The 21,420-nt window shown below is 39.5% G+C and overlaps 1 protein-coding gene across 1 annotated transcript in view; it reads right to left on the reverse strand.

Annotated features, from left to right (window-relative positions):
- LOC105494262 (zinc finger protein 91) overlaps nucleotides 1-21,420 on the reverse strand; it is a 65,799-nt gene that overhangs the window by 13,160 nt on the left and 31,219 nt on the right. Inside the window, exon 4 of the mRNA XM_071088045.1 lies at nucleotides 1-20,666. This exon is cut by the window's left edge and continues 13,160 nt beyond it. Within this exon, the coding sequence (XP_070944146.1) occupies nucleotides 17,437-20,666 (3,230 nt within the window). The 3' untranslated portion in view covers nucleotides 1-17,436. The remainder of the gene's footprint in view (nucleotides 20,667-21,420) is intronic.

The following is a 21,420-nucleotide window of genomic DNA, read 5'->3' on the forward strand; positions in this document are numbered from 1 at the left end:
CATAAAGAGGACTTTAGCTGTCACAGTACCCTCTAAGGAAAATCACTAAATAGGAAGTAGAGTCCTTAGAGAATTTAAGGGTATGGGACAAAAGATGCTCCTATTTGAGAGCTAGAGAAATAAAAATGGCTTTTTAGGAAACCTTTCTATTGAAGCAAAGCATTCTATACCACATTTTAAGGTCTGGAATTCTTTTTGACCGTTGTACCCCTCATCTCTGTTATCTGCTTCATTCATGCTTACCTACCTGAGTATTTGACTACTGTCTCATGTCTCTTCACATTCCAGGGCTTTTATTTGCTCAAAGCAGTAGATCAGATCAGAGTTACAGACAACAAGGTCTGTTTTGTTAGAAAAATTAGCATGACTTTCTGGGATTCTCCAGTTACCAACCTAGTACTATCTTCAGTAGAGAGGAGAGAATATAATGAAAGATTCTAGAAATTTAATTCCAAAATACTGTTTTCTGACAGAAACTTTTGAATATTTAAAACATATGTGACATTTCTGGGTCCTTAGCTGTACTATCCAATACTATTGAATTTAAAATTAGTGCTGGATATTGGATTTTAACATTTGTACAACAATGTTTAATGCCACTGAATTTCTAGAATTATCATTAATCTAGAGTGAAGGATACATATTAGCTCAAGAAAGGGGAAGGTTCCTGTTAATATAAAACATCTTGAAAATTTTCTTATCTATTCCAATAAACCTTCAAGTTTTTCTTAAAAGTATTAATCTAAAAATAATGTATGCAGAGCAAAACCTCCCAAAATCATTCCACAGAAGGAGAAAATAGAAGCCTTATGGTATATTAGAAAATCTGGGGGATATTTATTCTCACCAAGAGACCAGGTTTCTGTAGTTCTCTAACTTTGCATCTCTATACAAATTTCAATGAGCAGGATTCAGACATACCCACTCCTCCTGAGAGAATTCTATGGCCAAAGCCTTGAATGTTAACATTTCCTAAGAAAACCAAAACACCCACACATATTTAGCAAATGGCCATGGGTAGTACTGTTAATTTTACTCTAGGTGTTTGAGAGTTACGAGAGCTGCCTCTGTTTTACATGAGAGACTGGAATTATCCCATAAAATATTGTTAAATAGAGAAAGATTCTCTAATGTAGTTTTGTATTCTGAGGAAATAAAATGAAAAAAGATCCACAAACCAATGTAGGTACTATAGTTTTCTAAATAATACAGCATAAAATTTATGGCATAAACACAAGCATATACAGTTTTGAGTGCCATATTTACATTATACACAGTAAGTTCTGTCTAGTTCTCATATGGAGAAGTCACAGTAAGTTAGAAGGTACCTCTCAAATTTTAATGTATACATCAATGAACTGCAGATTTTGTTAAAATATGGATTCTAATTCAAGAGGTCTGGGACGAGATCTCAGTTACTGATTTGCTAACAAACTCACAAATGACATAAATGATTCTAACTTAAGGAAAATACTTTGTAAAACATCTAGTGATAGAACCTGGGTTTTATCCCCATGTATATGAGCAGTGAACGAAGATGACAGCCTTCATTTTCCAAAGCAAGATATAGACAAGAGAAACTATTAAGAAAAGGGATGTAAGAAAAATGGATGTGCTGTGGTCAAGAATAAGCTGAGGTAAACATCTGGCTCAGTATGACTCAGTGAGTTTGAGTGCAGGTGCACAATTCTCATTATGTAACCTAGTTACATAAGCTCATACTTGGCTCTGAGCCGCTACTCTGTGTAAGGAGTACACAGACAGGTGGATAGGAGGGGAAGAGAGAGAGTAAAACTGCTGATCCTGTACATATGGCTCATGTCCAGGCTTCTGCCCAGAGAGATAATAAAGCCATATCAAAACTGCCTACAATTCCTTGAGTGTTTTTCCAGCAACCCACCACTCGCCCACTGACTTATGTCAGACCTCAGCTTGGGCTGCAAGCTGACACTTGGCATGACTGGAGAGCTTTCAGATTAAATGTGATTGTTTATGTACATTAGTCAGAAAATCTCTCCAAAATACCTGTTAATAATACAGTTTTGGCCGGGCGCGGTGGCTCAAGCCTGTAATCCCAGCACTTTGGGAGGCCGAGACGGGCGGATCACGAGGTCAGGAGATCGAGACCATCCTGGCTAACACGGTGAAACCCCGTTTCTACTAAAAATACAAAAAACTAGCCGGGCGCGGTGGCGGGCGCCTGTAGTCCCAGCTACTCGGGAGGCTGAGGCAGGAGAATGGCGTAAACCCGGGAGGCGGAGCTTGCAGTGAGCTGAGATCCGGCCACTGCACTCCAGCCTGGGTGACAGAGCAAGACTCCGTCTCAAAAAAAAAAAAAAAAAAAAAAAAAAAAAAAAAAAATACAGTTTTTAGAAAGTAATCTTAAAGTGACGAATTCCTTCAGAAAACACGTTAACCAAGTGAATAAAATGAATTGGACAAATTGGCATCGGGTGCTGATACATATAGGAGGATGCAACATGACTTCTGTGAGATTACTGGCCAAAAACCATAAATTATTATTTTATTTATTTATTTTAAGATGGAGTCTCTCACTCTGTCACCCAGGCTGGAGTACAGTGGCGTGATCCTGGCTCACTGCAAGCTCTGCCTCCCAGGTTCACATCATTCTTCTACCTCAGCCTCCTGAGTAGCTGGGACTACTGACGCCCGCCAACATGCCTGACTAATTTTTTGTATTTTTAGTAGAGACGAGGTTTCATCATATTGGCCAGGATGGTCTCAATCTCCTGACCTCATGATCCACCCGCCTGGGCCTCCCAAAGTACTGGGATTACAGACGTGAGTCACCACGCCCGACAAAAAACATAAATTATAATCTGAATCTAATCTTGAAAAACATGTTTGATGCAAAGTTCAAGCCACATATGATGCCCATGTTTTGTAATTTCTAGTAGTCTATTTAAATAATATCTCTTCAGCATTCTAGAAGGCACATTTCTTTGAATTAATTCCTTTACATACATATCTTTCTAAATTATTCCAGGCTATTAATTCCATTCTTTTCCAGTTGGAATTTTAAAATTATGTTCTTCAGAGAGCTGATGAAGCATTCAGATGGAACCTAAACGGTGCACTTTTCTCCCTCACTGATATCTGAGGACCCAGCAGCAACCCTAATAAGAATGTTTTATATCCCTGAAAGATTCTCTCGAAAGCTTAAGGGAATGAATAACTCCATCTTCCACAGGCTTAATCCCAAGGCACAAAGCCACCTGCACCAGCAGATTGAGTCAGCAAGACAGCAGAAGCAGGAAGAATTGGCCGGAAGACACATACCCCCGAAGATGGAGAGGGAGGCCATCTGGGTATGGCAGCTGGACAAACGAAGCTCCTCAGCCTCCAGTCGCCTCTCTGTGCATGCCCCTTGGTCACTGATCTCACCTACCAGTAAGTGTCCCGCGAGCCCAGTTAACAGGGAAAAATCAACACAGCCTCTCTTGGTTTCTCCGGTCCAAAAATCCAACGTTAGTCCAAGAAGGCTCTGGCATGTGCCAGGCATTTGCTGATCATCTGGTCTTAGGGGGATGCCTCTAAGCCATTCCATCCCGTCCTGGGAACAAAAAAGGTAGTAGTGACAATCACTCCTTTTATCGTCTCCCTCCAGCTGCCCAGGACAGTACCCTTTTCCCTGTTCTCTCTAGCCTAACCCTGTTACGCGAAATTCCAAGTTTTCCATTCCAAAGTACAGCCTTGAAGGCTGCCTCATAAAAAACCTACAAACCTTAGGCCTCAGGCAAGATATTCGTGCCTTGTCTTGTTTTGCAATTCAATCTGGACACAATACGAATTGGATAATGGGTCCAAATGGCCCGCAAATGGAACACTGGACTTTACAATTTTAACTGACTTAATCAATTATTGCTGATGGCTGGAAAAATGAGGAGAAATTCCTTATATCCAGGCATTTTTTGCACTCAGATCACAACCCAATCTCTGCAGTTCTTGCTCACCTGTTCAAATCTTCCTCCTCTATTCTCGCCGCCCTGATCGCCTTCCTCCTCCCGACCCTACCTCTTCTTTGGATCCAGCAGACTGCCATCCACCCGTCTCAGCCCCTACCTCTCCCTCTCAACCATCTTCTTTCACCTCCAAGCCTCTTCTTTATCTTCTCAGCCACGATCTTCTCAGTCCCCATCTTCTCAGTGGCCATATTCCCAGCCACCATATTCCTAGTCAGCAGTATCCACTTCTTTTCCTACATCGTCCCCTCCTCATGACAATTCCAGTATTGCCTGTACCCATTAACCTCCCCCACCACCCTCTCCTGAGGCTTGTAAACCCATCCCACCACCTTATACTCCTACCTATCCTCCCCTGCCTGTTAACTCAACCCCCCTTCCCCATTCAAACCCTCAGCAGGAACCACTTCCATGTTCCTCCTTCTCTCCCATCCATACTTGCTCAGGCACCATCTTTGGCCCATGCCCCATCCTTACTTCAGTGCTGGTGCTACAGTGCCCCCTTCAGGAAGTAGCAGAAACTGAACATACTGTTAGAGTTCATGTTCCCTTCTCCCTCACTGATCTCTCTCAAATTAACAAAAAGACTCAGTTCATTTTCAGAAGACCCTACCTCTTATATTGGAGAGCTTCAGTATCTCACCCAGTGTTATGAACTAACTTGGCATGACCTCTACATTATCCTCTCTGCCACCCTCTCCGCAGAAGACCAGGACCGTATATGGACCCTAGCTCAGGTGCATGCCAATACAATTCATAACCAGGCTCCTGCACAGCCTACTGGTGCAGAGGCGGTTCCCAACGAGGACCCCCACTGGGATTATCAAGACGTGGTCCCTGGATGCCACCATCGAGACAACATGATTGTGTGTCTCCTTGCAGGACTCAAAAAGGGTGCCCATAAAGTGGTAAACTATGAAAAACTTTCAGAAATCACCCAAGGTCATAACGAAAACCCAGCCCTTTTTCTCTCTTGTTTAACTGACACCACGAAAGTATACCAACCTAGACCCAGCTAGCCCAGAAGGAACCACTAAACTTTTCTCTCTATATACCGATGAATGGTGTGGAGTTGCAGTAGGTGTTCTAACCTAGTCTAAGAGACCCACCCTCCAGGTTGTTGCCTACCTCTCTAAATGGTTTGAAGCCACAGTTCTAGGATGGCCTGCCTGCCTCTGAACATTGGCAGCAGCTGCTGTCCTCACCCTTGAAAGCCTAAAACTATCTCTCCAAGCCAACTTAACAGTTTATTCAACCCACAATGTCAAAGACATGCTAGCTCACCACAGTGTACTAGGTTTCATCTCTCCCCCATGGCTCCTCTAACTGTATGCTCTATTCATAGAAACTCCACACATCACCATGCTAACCAGCTCCCGTCTAAACTTGGCCATGCTCTTACCTGAAGCTACCACTGTCCAAGATCCTATACACTTCTGTGTCAACATGTTCAAACCTTTCTTATAGCTTTTCCAAACCTAACAGAGCAACCCCTTCCAGATGCCTTCTTTACTTGGTTTGTAGATGGCAGCTCCTTCCTACATCAAGGATGCCGGCATGCTGGCTATGCTATATTGTCACCCCCCACACACACACTATTCAAACTAATCCACTCTTCCTAGGTACCACCTCCCAAAAAGCTGAACTCATCACCCTCATTCGAGCTCTCACTCTAGCAGTCAGACAACAGATCAACATATATTCAAATTTTCATTATGCTTTCCACATAGTGCACTCACATTCATCCATCTGGAAAGAACAGAGTTTCCTAACTGCAAAAAACAAACAAACAAACAAACAACAACAACAACAACAAAAAACACTCCTGTCATAAATGACTCTCATCAGCAAGCTCCTTCAAGCCACTAGACTCCTGTAGAAAGCTGCCATCATTTATTGCAGGGGCCACTAAATGCCAGACAATCCTATATCAGCCAGAAATCTAGCAGACAGAGAAGCCAAACAAGTAGCCCTACAACCTGTGCAAGGCCACTTTCTGTGCCTGTCTTCGTTCTCTCCTCTTTACTCCCCAGAAGAAAAGGGGGACTACCAAGCCCCAAACCTTCAAAACCAAGGAACATTGTATGTCAAGGAAAGGCGCTTCATTCTTCTTCACAATCTCTATCCTCCAAAGCCTCCACAACTCTTTCCATGTCAATTACAAACCTCTCCTGCAACTTCTCCACCCTATCCTCACTTGTCTTCACCTTTCCAGCCATGTTTGAGAGATTACCCAGTCCTGCTCTATCTGCCAATCAGTATCACCCCACAGCTGCCTGTGGCCACCACCTTTTCCCACTCACTAAGCCCAGGGACAGGTACCCAGGCAAGACTGACAAGTAGACTTTACTCACATGCTGCCCGATAAACAGCTCTGCAATCTTCTAGGCTTTGTCTGTACTTTCTCCAGGTGAGTAGCTTTCCCAACAACTTCAGAAGATGCAAATGTCATCACACAAACTCTCAACATGCACATAATGCTCCATTTTGGACTACCAACATTCATCCAGTCTGATAATGGGCCTGCCTTCCTCAGACAAAGTACCCAAGGTGTCTCTATATCCTTATTTATAAAATGAGTTCTCCACACACCCTACAGTTCTCAATCTTCAGGCAAAGTTGAAAAAAATTATCTCTGTTGTTAAAGCCCAACTCACCAAGCTGGCTCTAGAAACCCTCCAGTGGTGGACAAAAAAATCTCCCTTTTGCCCTCATGAGATTCTGCACAACACCAAAGGCACAGTCTTTATAGTCCCTTTGAAATTATGTTTGGCTGAATGTTGCAGGAAGTCAGGGACTGGCTGAAGCTGTGGCAGAAGAACATAAATTGTGAAGATTTCATGGACAATTACTAGTTCCCAAAATTAATACTTTTATAATTTCTTATGCCTGTCTTTATTGCAATCTCTGAATATAAATTGTGAAGATTTCATGAACATTTATCACTTCCCCAATCAATACTCTTATAATTTCCTATGCCTGTCTTTAATCTCTTAATCCTATCATCTTCATAAGCTGAGGATGTATGTTGCCTCAAGACCCTGTGATGATTGCATTAACTGTACAATTGTTTGTAAAACGTGTGTTTTACAAATGAGATCTGATTGTAAAACATGGGTGGTTGAACAATATGAAATCAGGGCACCCTGAGAAAGAACAGAATAACGGCAATTTTCAGGGAACAAGGAAAGATAACCATAAGGTCTGACTGCCTGTGGGGTTGGGCAGAATACAGTCATAGTTTTCTTCTCACAGAGAGCCAATGGAAGGACATGTGAATAGGGGAAATATCACTGATTTCTTTTCCCAGCAAGGAATATTAATAATTGATAACCCTGGGGAAGGAATGTATTCCCAGGGGTAGGCCTATAGACGACCACTCTGGGAGTGTCTGTCTTATGTGGTCCAGAGAAGGGAAGAAATATGCCCTGGTCTCCTGCAGTGCCCTCAGACTTGCTTGGATTGGGAAATTCCAGCCTGGTGAATTCTAGTCAGACTGGTTATCTGCTTGTGAACTCTGTTTCCTGTTAAAATGTTTATCAAGACAATGCATGCCCAATGGGACATGGACCCTCATCAGTAATTCCAATTTTGCCCTTGCCTTGTGATCCTGCTCTCCCCTTTTGCCTTGTGATCTTTTACTGCCCTTTGAAGCATGTGATCTCTGTGACCCACTCCCTATTCGTACCCCCCCGCCTTTTGAAATCCCTAATAAAAACTTGTTGGTTTTGTGGCTCGGGGTTGCCATGATGGTCCTACCAATATGTGATGGCATCCCCGGAGGCCCAGCTGTAAAATTTCTCTCTTTGTACTCTTTCTCTTTATTTCTCAGACCGGCCGACACTTAAGGAAAATAGAAAAGAACCTACGTTGAAATATTGGGGGCTGGTTCTCCTGATAGCCAAATTTTGTCTTGAGGCCTCCACCCTTCCCAGATTCTGAGCCACCAGGGAATTACCTCCCCTCCTTAATCCAGACACAGTCTTTCTTTCATGAAGCAGCAAATGAGGCCATGCCCCTCCCTGTCAACACCTCCTTGTCCTTTCAACATAACTGTCTTGCAGGCACAGATGTGTTTATCTGCCAACCCAACCCTCACAAAAACCTACAACTGAAGTTGGCAGGCCCCTGCACTGTGATACTCAGCACGTTGACCGCAGTGAGAGTCCAAGGACCCCCCAGCTGGATTCATCGCACCAGGGTCAAGCTCATCCCCAAGGCTACTCCCTCCTCCAAAACATTAACAGTGGGAAACACTCTTGGAGTCCCTGCATGTAATAATAATTTAAAACAAACAAATAAAAAACAACCACGATCCTTAAAGGCAGGAGGAAGCCAAAGATGGCAACAGGATGAATGGCCTCCACAATGGATCATCAAATATTACGGTCCTGCCACTTGAGCTGAGGATAGTTCATGGGGTTATTGCACTCCCATATATATGTTAACTAGAATAATTAAGACTACAGGCAGTTTTAGAGATAATCACTAACCAAACCGCCTCAGCTCTGGAAATGTTCACAGAACAACAAAACCAAATGCATGCGGCTATTTATCAAAACAGGCTAGCACTAGACTACTTATTAGCAGAAGAAGGTGGAGTCTGTAGTAAGTTTAATATCGCTAATTGTTGTCTTAACATAGACGATAACAGAAAAGCAGTACTGGGAATCACTTCAAAAATCAGAAAAGTACCCATGTACCAGTCCGAACCTAGAAGGGGTGGGGCCCAACAAACCTTTTAGGAAGGTGGTTCTCTAATTTAGGAGAATTTAAAACGCTGGTAGGACCAGTAATCTTCATCACCGCGTTCCTCCTGTTGCTCTCCCGTGTAATCCCACTAATGATAAAAGCCACTAAAACTCCTGTTGAAACTAGTTAGCCACCAGACAATCCAGACAATGCTCCTGCTACAACGACACAATGGGTATCAACCTGTCTCTCAAAAATACCCCAAAAATTAAGTTTTTATTTTTTGAAGGTACCCATTCCACTCCTATGTCATGCCTGAAGTAGTTACTGAGAAAGTTGTCCCTTTTTTCTATGACCAAATAGACAAGAATGAAAGATTCTCCCTGGGGTCTGAAAGCTTAAGGGAATGAATTACTTCTCCCTCCTCAGGCCCAGTTCCAAGGTGCAAGGCCACTTGTGCCAGCAGCATGCATCAGCAAGAGAGTAGAAGCAGGAAGAGATCTGGCCAGGAGACACATTCCCCCTTAAGATCGAGAGGGAGGTTGTCTGGTACTATGTAGCAGTGGCGTCAGACTGGGACACTTCCTGTTTACAGAGGACTATAAAACCCCTGCCCTGTCTTTACTTGGGGCTGAGGCCATTTTAGGTCTCAGCCCGCCTGCACCCAGGTCCTCATTAAAACAGTCTGTTCTCCACATTGCCTCATCTTGTCTGTTGGCGTGCTCTCAAGGTTCGAACCAATACAAGAGCCTTGCAATTCCCACCTGCCCAAGCTGATCTGTCAACAAAGAAAATATTTTCATGCCGGGCAGTGGCTCAAGCCTGTAATCCCAGTCCTTTGGGAGGCTGATGTGGATGGATCCCCTGAGGTCAAGAGTTTTGAGACCAGCCTGGCCAACATGGCGAAACCCCATCTCTACAAAAACACAAAAATTAGCTGGGCATGATGGTACACGCCTGTAATCCCAGCTACTCGGGAGGCTGAGGCAGGAGAATCGCTTGAATCCAAGAGGTGGAGGTTGCAGTGAGCCAAGATCGCGCCATTGCACTCCAGTACGGGTGACAGAGCAAAACTCCACCTCAAAAAAAGAAAAAAAAAAGAAAGAAAAGAAAATGTTTTCAATATTTCAGGGTATAAATTCAAGATGAGTATTATTTGTGATATATAAGAAGGCTGGATGGAGAGAATAAAGGCTCTGATAAATTGGGAAGAATTATTTTAAAGAGATCCTTTCACTGTCATGAGAAGAAAAGGGAAAAGGTAGTTGAAACAATCTTGTTAGGCAAAAGCATCAGAGGTAGAAATGTAAATGATTGCAATTCTAAATACATGAAATTCTAGAAGAAACTGTGAACACAGTTTTGACCTGGGACACTTATCTAAGAATCAACCATGTTTCCTCTCTTCTGTAATTCTTTCTCAGGTGAGATTACCTGAACAAATCACCACCTTCAGCTTGAGAATGTACCTTTAAAGGCATTAGGAACAGACCCTCTGAAGGAGGTAGACTGCTCCTACAGGACCCGGGAGACACCCCAAATACTGTGAGTGCCCCAACTGCAGAAGTGGGAACGGCAGACCCTCCTCTTCTGAACACACACCCCCATACAGGGTGCAGGAGGCAGCAGGGAGGCCCTAGGAGCTTGCTGAATCCCCAAGCAGCCCATTCCTGCCTGGCACCACAGGAATCCATCAGGAGGGAAAACAGAGGAGCAGGGGGTAAAACACCAAAGGGAGAAAGACTTCCCTAGCTGAACTTTGCAAGAATTTGAACAAGGCAAGAAGTCTCCTGGCCAGAACTCAGGGGGAGGCAAGAATCTGGCTTGCAGACTTCACAGGCTGGGAAAAACTAAAGCACTGTTCTTTCCCAGCTGGGAGGCAGGAAGCCTTACGCAATTTTCAAGCCCAACTTGCCCTCCACCTGGAAACAGACTCGGGGCTGTTGTGGGGGCAAAGTGAAATTGAGACCCACTCTTTGGTTTGCATGGGAGCTAAGTCGGGCTTGTGAGTGCCAGCTTTCCCCACTTCCCTGACATCCTGTATGACTGAGCAGAGACATCCATAATCCTCCTAGGTACAAAACTTTAGTGACCTTGGAATCTCACCTGCACCCCTCACAGCAGCCGCAGCAAGACCCGTCCAACAAGAGTCTGAACTAGACACATCTAGCACCTCTCGCACCCAATTATTCTTCCCTACTCAACCTGGTGGTGGTAGACAAAGAACATAATCTTGCACTGCAGTCTTGAAGACAGAGCAAGACTCTGTCTCAAGAAAAATAAAAATTAAAAAAATAATAATAAAAATTAAAATTAAAAAACCCCACAAAACACCAAACTATGCAGGCAATAAAGAGCATGATGAATGCAATGCTACCGCACATTTCAATATTAATATTGAATGTAAATGGGCTAAATGCTCCACTTGAAAGACACAGAACTGCAGAATGAATAAGAACTCACCAATCAACTATCTGCTTTCTTCACGAGACTCAGCTAACATAACACATAAGGACCCAAATAAACTTAAAGGGGTGGAAAAAGGCATTTCATGCAAATGGATACCAAAAGCAAGCAGGGGTATCTACTCTTATACCAGACAAAACAAACTTTAAAGTAACAGTGATTAAAAGAGACAAAGAGGGACATTATGTAATGGTAAATGGCCTGGTCCAACAGAAAAACATCACAATCCTAAACATGTATTCATCTAACACTGGAACACCCAAATTTATAAAACAATTACTAACAGACCTAAGAAACGAGATAGACAGCAACACCATAATAGTGGCAAACTTTGATACTCCACTGACAGCACTAGACAGGTCATCAAGACATAAAGTCAACAAAGAAACAATGGATTTAAACTATACCCAGGAACAAATGGACTTAACAGATACGTACAAAACATTTTATCCAACAACTGCAGAACACACATTCTACTCAACAGTGCATGGAACTTTCTCCAAGACAGATCATAAGATAGGCCATAAAATGATCCTCAACAAATTTAAGAAAATTGAAATTATGTCAAGCACTCTCTCAGACCACAGTGGAATAAAATTGGAAATCAACTCCCACAGGAATCTTCAAAACCACGCAAATTCATGGAAATTAAATAACCTGCTCCTGAATGAGCACTGGGGCAAAAAACAAAATCAATATAGAAATTAAAAAATTCTTCAAACTGAGTGACAATAATGACACAATCTATCAAAACCTCTGGGATACAGCTAAGGTGATGCTAAGACGAAAATTCATAGCCCTAAATGCCTACATAAAAAAGTCTGAAAGCAAAAACGGACCATCTGAGGTCACACCTCAAGGAACTAGAGAAACAAGAACAAACCAAACCCAAACCCAACAGAAAAAAAGAAAATAACCAAGATCAGAACAGAACAAAATAAAATTGAAACAAAAAAATACAAAAGGTAAATGAAACAAAAAGCTGCTTATTTGAAAAGATCAATAAAATTGATAGACCATTAGCAAGATTAACCAAGAAAAGAGAGAAAATCCAAATAACCTCACTGAGAAATGAAACAGGAGACATTATAACTGACACCACTGAAATACAAAAAAATCATTCAAGGCTACTATGAACACATTTACACACATAAACTAGAAAACCTAGAAGAGATGAAAAAATTCCTGGAAAAATACAACCCTGCTAGCTTAAATCAGGAAGCATTAGACACCCTGAACAGACCAATAACAAGCAGTGAGATTAAAGTGGTTAATTTAAAAATTACCAACAAAAAAAGTCCAGGACCAGATGGATTCACAGCAGAATTCTACCAGATATTCAAATTAGTACCAATCCTCTTGACACTATTCCACAAGATAGAGAAAGGAGGACCCCTCCCTAATTCATTCTATGAGGTCAGCATCACCCTAATACCAAAACCAGGAAAAGATACAACCAAAAAAGAACACTACAGACCAATATCCTTGATAAATATTGATGCTAATATTCTTAACAAAACACTAGCTAACCATATCCAACAACATGTCAAAAAGATAATCCATCATGATCATGCTGATTTCATACCAGGTATGCAGGGATGGTTTAACACACACAAGTCAACAAATGTGATATACCACATAAATAGAATTGAAAACAAAAACCACATGCTCATTTGAATAGACGCAGAAAAACAATTTGACAAAATTTAGCATCACTTTATGATTAAACCTCTCAGTCAAGTTGGCATACCAGGGACACAGCTTAATGTAAAAATAAAAGCTATCTATGACAAACCCACAGCCAACATAATACTGAATAGAAAAAAGTTGAAACCATTTCCTTTGACAATGGGAACAAGACAAGGATGTCCACTCTCACCACTCTTCTTCAACAGAGCCATGGAAGTCCTAGTCAGAGCCATCAGACAAGAGGAAGAAATAAAGGGCGTCCAAATCAGTAAACAGGAAGTCAAACTGTCCATTTGCTGATGATATGATCATTTACCTTGAAAACCGTAAGGACTCTTCCAGAAAGCTCCTAGAACTGATAAAACAATTCAGCAAAGTTTCTGGATACAAGATTAATGTACACAACTCAGTAGCTCTTCTATTCACCAACAGCAACCAAACAGAGAATTAAATCAAGAACTCAACCTCTTTTACAATAGCATAAAAAAATTAAATGAATATACCTGATGAAGAAGTCGAAAGACCTGTAAAAGGAAAATTACAAAACACTGCTGAAAGAAATCATAGACAACACGAACAAATGGAAACACACCCCATGCTCAAGCATGGGTAGAATAATTTGTGAAAATGACCATACTGCCAAAAGCAATCTATAAATTCAACACAATCCCCGTCAAAATACCACCATCATTCTTGACAGAGTTAGAAAAAACAATACTAAAATTCATATAGAACCAAAATTCATATAGAACCAAAAAAGAGCCTGCATAGCCAAAGCAAGACTAAGCAAAAAGAACAAATCTGGAGGCACCACACTACCTGATTACAAACTATATAGGCCATAGTAACCAAAAGAGCATGGTACTGGTATAAAAATTGGCACATAGACCAATGGAACAGAGAACCCAGAAATAAACCCAAATAATTACAGCCAAGTGATTTTCAAAAAAGCAAACAAAAACATAAAAGTGGGGAAAGTACACCCTTTCAACAAATGGTTCTGGGATAACTGGCTAGCCACATGTAGGAGAATGAAACTGGATCCTCATCTCTCACCTTATAAAAGAATAAACTCAAGATGGATTAAGGACTTAAACCTAAGACCAGAAACTATAAAAATTCTGGAAGATAAAATCGGAAAAACCTTTCTAGGCATTGGCTAGGCAAAAATTTCATTACCAAAAACCAAAAAGGAAATGCAATAAAAACAAAGATAAATAGCTGAGACCTAATTAAACTAAAGAGCTTTTTGCATGGCAAAAGGAACAGTCAGCAGAGTAAACACAACTCACACAGTGGGAGAAAATCTGCACAATCTATACACCTGACAATGGATTAATATCCAGAATCTACAACAAACTCAATTATACCTCTGACAAAAGATTAATATCCAGAATCTAAAACAAACTCAAACAAATCAGTAAGGAAAAAAGAGAATAAAAACAACCCCATCAAAAAGTGGGGTAAGGACATGAATAGAAAATCCTCAAAAGAAGATGGCCAACAAACATATAAAAAGTGGTTAACATCACTAATGATCAAAGAAATGCAAATCAAATCCACAATGCAATACCACCTTATTCCTGCAAGAATAGCCACAGTCAAAAGATCAAACAACTGTAGATGTTGGCGTGGATGTGGCAATCAGAGAACACATCCATGCTGCTGGTGGGAATGTAAACTAGTACAGCCACTATAGAAAACATATAAATACATATGGAAAACAGTGTGGAGATTCTGTAAACAACTAAAAGTAGAACTACCATTTGATCCAGCAATCCCACTACTGAGTATCTACCCAGAGAAAAAGAAGTCATTATTTGAAAAAGGTACTTGCACATGCGTGTTTCTAGCAGCACAATTCACAACTGTAAAATCATGGAACCAACTGAAACGCCCATGAATTAACGGGTGGGTAAAGAATCTGTGAGATACATACATATGTGTCTGTGTATGTGTATGCGTGTGTACATATATATATATATATAGTAGGTATAATGTGTGTGTATATATATACACATGTACACACATATATATGTTGGAATTATAATTTTATATCTATATATATGTTGGAATACTACTCAACAATAAAAAGGAATGAATTAACAGCATTTGCAATGTCGTGGATAAGACTGGAGACTATTATTCTAATGGTAAAACAAATATCATATGTTCTCACTGATATGTGGGAGGTATGCTATGAGGATGCAAAGGCATAAGAATAATACAATGGACTTTGGGTACTTGGGGGGAGAGTGAAAGGGGAAGGGATAAAATACAACATATATGGTGCAGTGTATACTGCTTGGGTGCACCAGGATCTCACAAATCACCACTAAAGAACTTACTCAACTAACCAAATACCACCTGTATATAAGTAACTTATGGAACAATAAAATTTAAAAAAAATTATTCTTATAATTACAGACAGGCTCACATAATGAATTCTTCATAAACTATTACACAGGCCAGGCCTGGTACCTCATGCCTGTAATCCCAGCACTTTGGGAAACCGAAGTGAGTGATCACCTGAGGTCACGCTTTGGAGACCAGTTTAACCAACATGGTGAAACCTTGTCTCTACTAAAAATACAAAAATTAGCCCAGGCAAGGTGGCTCACGCCTGTAATCCCAGCACTTTGGGAGGCTGAGACGGGTTGATCATGAGGTCAGGAATTTGAGACCAGCCTGACCAAAATGGTGAAACCCCGTTTCTACTAAAAATACAAAAATTAGCCGGGCATGGTGGCACGTGCCTGTAATCTCAGCTACTCAGGAGGCTGAGGCAGGGGAATTGCTTGAACCTGAAAGGCAGAGGTTGCAGTGAGCCCAGACTGCACCATTGCACTCTAGCCTGGGAGATGGATTAAGACTCTGTCTCAAAAACAAACAAACAACAAAAACAAAAATTAAAAAAAAAACCTATTAAACAAAAAAGAAAATTAGGGTTCATCATGAGTGCCGGTCAAGTTAAAACAGAGAATTTGCATGGGGAGATTCTGAACCAAAAGATTGTACAGTAATAAATTCAATACAAAGCAGACAGCATAAATTTGCTTTCAGCATTTTTGAGAATTTTTGTTTTCTAGTAAATTAGACACCTTCTTAAAATGATTTATTTTGTTCCAGTATTGCTTTTTTTCTCCTATAGTTTCAAACTTATACTCAAACACACTCCAGAATTTATTTACACCTAAGATTCATCTTTAGACTAATAGATGTGTATTTTTAACTCAATGTAAATCAATACTAACAGTCCATATGTTCTTGCAGGCAGAGGCCACATGTTCAAAGAAAAATATATTAAAAAATTTTTAAAGATTTATTCGGGACTCAGAAATGTATGTATTTTACTTATGTTTGTATATAATTTTTATTATGACCATAAAAATAATCCTGTAGTCAATAATAATTGAATTGTACATTTAAAAATAACTAAAACTGTAGAATTGAATTGTTTGTAATACAAAGAATAAATGCTAGAGGTAATGGAGACTGCATTTAGTCTAATGTAATGGTTATATATTGTATGCCTGTATCAAAATATACCATATAGGGCATAAATATGTACACATATTAGGTATCCACAAAAATTAAGAATACATTTAAATGTGAAAATAAAAATAAAAATTTAACCTAAAGGAACAATATTCTTTAACTTAATGGCAATTAAGTCACTGGCAAAAAAGATTACAAGAGATGTCAATCCATTTATCTTACCAAACAGTATATTTTTTACCATCTTTTACTTACACCCTTGAGTAAGGTGGAATAGGTTAAAGTTAGAGGCATAATAACACTTCATTGAATTCACTATAGTATTTAACATGTTAAAAATGTTGAGTTGAAAAGTTAAGTTCACATGTAATTTATAATTTTAAAATATACTGCAATATTTCATAAAAATACAATCATACTAAATTTTAACTAAAATTAAGAATGTTTTCCTTTCATAATAATGCAGAAGAATACTAATCTGAACACCTACCTCATGCGTCACTCAATATTACAAGTTAACCACAAAGCTCCTCTCTACTTAAGTTTTCATCATGCATCTTACATTTTAATGGTCCTTACCTTTCCATAGAAAAGGTCATAAATAATGCCTCTTCATATTTGTAATGCTTTTTCAAAATACTCTTCTTACTTTAAAGACATTTTCTGATCGATCTTTTGACAGTAATTACACTTCTAATGTTTTTATTTAGTATGAACGCTCTGATTTTGAGTAAGATGTGAGCAGGTATTAATGGCATTTTTACTTTGTCTATATTTGTACACTTTTTCTCAAATATAAATGCTTTCCTGTTCATTAAGGTGTGAGCATTGGTTCAAAGTTTGGCCACATTGTTTATACTGGTAGTTTTCTCCAGTATGAATTATCTTACCTACAATCAAGTGTGACAATCATTTAGATGCTTTGTCGTATTCTTCACATTTCTAGGATTTCTCAGCAGTATGATTTTCTTGATGTTTAGGAAAGTTTGAGTTGTCAAAAGCACTGGCACATCTTTCAGGTTTGTAGAGTTTCTCTCCAGTATGAATAATCTTATGTCTGTTAAGAATTCAGGACTTTTTATAGACTTTTACCACATTATTCACACTTCTAAGATTTCTCTCCAATACAAGTTATCTTATCTGTAGTAAGGTGTGAAAACTGGTTAAAGGTTTTGCCAAATTTTTCCTGTTTGTAGGGTTGCTGTCCAGTATGAATTTTCTTATGTCTGATTAGGGCTGAGGACCAGAAAAAGGATTTGCCACATTCTTCACATTTGTAGAGTTTTACTCCAGTATGAATTACCTTATGTTTAATAAAGGTTGAGGACCGGTTAAAAGATTTCCCACATTCTTTACATGTGTAGGGTTTCTCTCTAGTATGAATTTTCTTATGGTTAGTAAGGATTGAAGACTGGTTAAAGGCTTTGCCACATTTTTCACATTTGTAGGGTTTCTCTCCAGTGTGAATTATCTTATGTTTAGTAAGAGCTGAGGACTCTTTAAAGGCTTTGCCACATTCTTCACATTTGTAGGGTTTCTCTCCAGTGTGCATCCTCTTATGTCTAGTTAGGGTTGAGGATTGGCTAAATGCTTTGCCACATTCTTCACATTTGTAGGGTTTCTCTCTAGTATGAATTCTCTTATGTCCAGTAAGGGTTGAGGATGATATAAATGCTTTGCCACATTCTTCACACTTGTAAGGTTTCTCTCCAGTATGAATTATCTTATGTGTAGTAAGCTTTGAGGATCGATTAAAAGCTTTGCCACATTCTTCACATTTGTAGGGTTTCTCCCCAGTGTGCATCCTCTTATGTCTAGTTAGGGTTGAGGATTGGCTAAAGGCTTTGCCACATTCTTCACATTTGTAGGGCTTCTCTCCAGTATGAATTATCTTATGTTCAGTAAGAGTTGAAGATTTCCTAAAAGCTTTGCCACATTCTTCACATTTGTAGGGTTTCTCTCCAGTATGAATTATCTTATGTGTAGTAAGGGTTGAGGATTGGCTAAAAGCTTTGCCACATTCTTCACATTTGTAGGGTTTCTCTCCAGTGTGCATCCTCTTATGTGTAGTGAGGTGTGAGGGTTGGCTAAATGCTTTGTCACATTCTTCACATTTGTAGGGTTTCTCTCTGGTATGAATTCCCTTATGTTCAGTAAGGGTTGAGGACCAGACAAATGCTTTGCCACATTCTTCACTCTTGTTAGGTTTCTCTTTAGTATTAATTACCTTATGTGTAGTAAGATTAGAAGATTGATTTAAAGCTTTGCCACATTCTTCACATTTGTAGAGTTTCTCTCCAGCATATATTATTTTATGTTTAGCAAGGGTTGAGGGAATCTTAAAAGCTTTGCCACATTCTTTACATTTGTAGGGTTTCTCTCCAGTATGAATTGTCTTATGTTTAGTAAGGGTTGAGGAATGGTTAAAAGCTTTGCCACATTCTTCACATTTGTAGGGCTTCTCTCCAGTGTGTATCCTTTTATGTCTAGTTAGGGTTGAAGACCATATAAATGCTTTGTCACATTCTTTACATTTGAAGAGTTTCTCTCTAGTATGAATTCTTTTATGTTTAGTAAGGCTTGAGGACCAGATAAATGCTTTGCCACATTCTTCACACTTATAAGGTTTCTCTCCAGTATGAATTATCTTATGTGCAGTAAGATTTGAAGATCGATTAAAAGCTTTGCCACATTCTTCACATTTGTAGAGTTTCTCTCCAGCATGTATTATTTTATGTTTAGTAAGGGTTGAGAGTCGCTTAAAAGCTTTGCCACATTCTTTACATTTGTAGGGTTTCTCTTCAGTATGAGTTATCTTATGATTAGTAAGGGTTGAGGAATTGCTAAAAGCTTTGCCACATTCTTTACATTTGTAGGGTTTCTCTCCAGTATGAATTCTCTTATGTTTAGCAAGGGTTGAGGAATGGCTAAAAGCTTTGCCACATTCTTCACATTTGCAGGGCTTCTCTCCAGTATGTATCCTCTTATGTCTTGTTAGGGTTGAGGACCATATAAATGCTTTGCCACATTCTTCACACTTGTAAGACTTCTCCCCAGTATGAATTATCTTATGTGTAGAAAGACTTGAGGATTGATTAAAAGCTTTGCCACATTCTTCACATTTGCAGGGCTTCTCTCCAGTATGTATCCTCTTATGTCTTGTTAGGGTTGAGGACCATATAAATGCTTTGCCACATTCTTCACACTTGTAAGACTTCTCCCCAGTATGAATTATCTTATGTGTAGAAAGACTTGAGGATTGATTAAAAGCTTTGCCACATTCTTCACATTTGTAGCATTTCTTTCCAGCATGAATTATTTTATGTGTAGTAAGGGTTGAGAATTGCTTAAAAGTTTTGCCACATTCTTTACATTTGTAGTGTTTCTCTCCACTATGAATTATCTTATGTTTAGTAAGGGTTAAGGACTGCCTAAAAGCTTTGCCACATTCTTCACATTTGTAGGGTTTCTCTCCAGTGTGTATCCTCTTATGTTTAGTAAGGGTTGAGGATTGCCTAAAAGCTTTGCCACATTCTTCACATTTGTAGGGTTTCTCTCCAGTGTGTATCCTCTTATGTCTAGTTAGGGTTGAGGACCATAGAAATGCTTTGCCACATTCTTCACATTTGTAGAGTTTCTCTTCAGTGTGTATCCTCTTACGTCTACTTAGGGTTGGGGAGCAAATAAATGCTTTGCCACATTCTTCATACTTGCAAGGTTTTCCTCTAGTATGAATTTTCTTATGCCCAGTAAGGGTTGAGAGCCAGATAAATGCTTTGCCACATTGTTCACACTTGTAAGGTTTCTGTCCAGAATGAATTATCTTATGTGTAGTCAGATTTGAGGACTGATTAAAAGTTTTGCCACACTCTTCACACTTGTAGATTTTCTCTTCAGCACAGGTTATTTTATGCGTAATAAGGGTTGAGAGTTGCTTAAAAGCTTTGCCACATTCTTCACATTTGTAGGGTTTATCTTCAGTATGAATTTTCTTATGATTAGTAAGGGTTGAGGACCAATGAAAGATTTTTTCACATTCTTTACATTTGTAGGACTTCTCTGTAATACTTATCGTATGTCTGTTTGAATTTAAAAATTTATGAAAGACTTTCAAATATTTACCACATTGAAATACTTTGCTCCGGGTAGTTGTGAAACACTGGTTAAGTTTACTATAACCTTCTCTGTGCACTTTACACTCATCCACACTTTTACAACTTTTTCTTAACTGTAAATTCTCATGTCCACATTTTTCATATTTTCTCAGTAATACTTTTTGAAAAGAATCTTCCATGCCCTGCTCTGGCCAAAAGTCTTGAGCAAAATGAGGACATATAGCTGAAAAAAAATTAAAAATAATAAATTACTCCACTGACCGGACTCAAATGAATATAGTTTAAAAATCTTACCTATAAAATTACACAAACTACATAAACAAAATAGCACTGCAAAATACCAGAGGCCCTAAGTCTTTTTATTTATTTATTTATTTTTTTTTTTGAGATGAGTCTCACTCTGTCGCCCAGGCTGAAGTGCAGTGGTGTGATCTCGCCTCACTGCAAGCCCCGCCTCCAGGGTTCATGCCATTCTCTTGCACAGGCCCTAATTCTTTCATAGGCATATATATGTAACAAAAACATGCAGATCAAATTACGTCTACATTAATAAGTGTGTGCAGTGTCTTGGGTGAGCACAATGCAAAAAACCGCACAGAAAAAAAAGAAATCTGTTAAATTTACCCGACACAGCTTTTCCTGCTTCCCATTATAATAGAGTGCCTTTAGAGGTAAATTGCCAACTCTTGGTTTCTGTTTTAAAAGAAAGGTAACATACTAGCCCATTCATTTTTATTTCTAGCTTTTAGGGGCTTTTCCTGACACTGGTTTCTGTCTCTTATGACATAAAGTGTTGAGAGAAACCATGGCATAATTTGGAATGACAGTTTGAGTGCTGAAACCAAAGAAAAATGTTACAGCAGCAGAGAGACCACAGTACCACAGAAAGGAAACAGGCATAGCAAGTGATTACTGACTCCTACAAAGTAACATGAGTAAACCCTCTTAATTAAAAATAAACACAAAATTTCAGACAA

The sequence above is a fragment of the Macaca nemestrina genome, chromosome 20, assembly GCF_043159975.1.
Source record: "Macaca nemestrina isolate mMacNem1 chromosome 20, mMacNem.hap1, whole genome shotgun sequence".
NCBI lineage: Eukaryota > Metazoa > Chordata > Mammalia > Primates > Cercopithecidae > Macaca > Macaca nemestrina.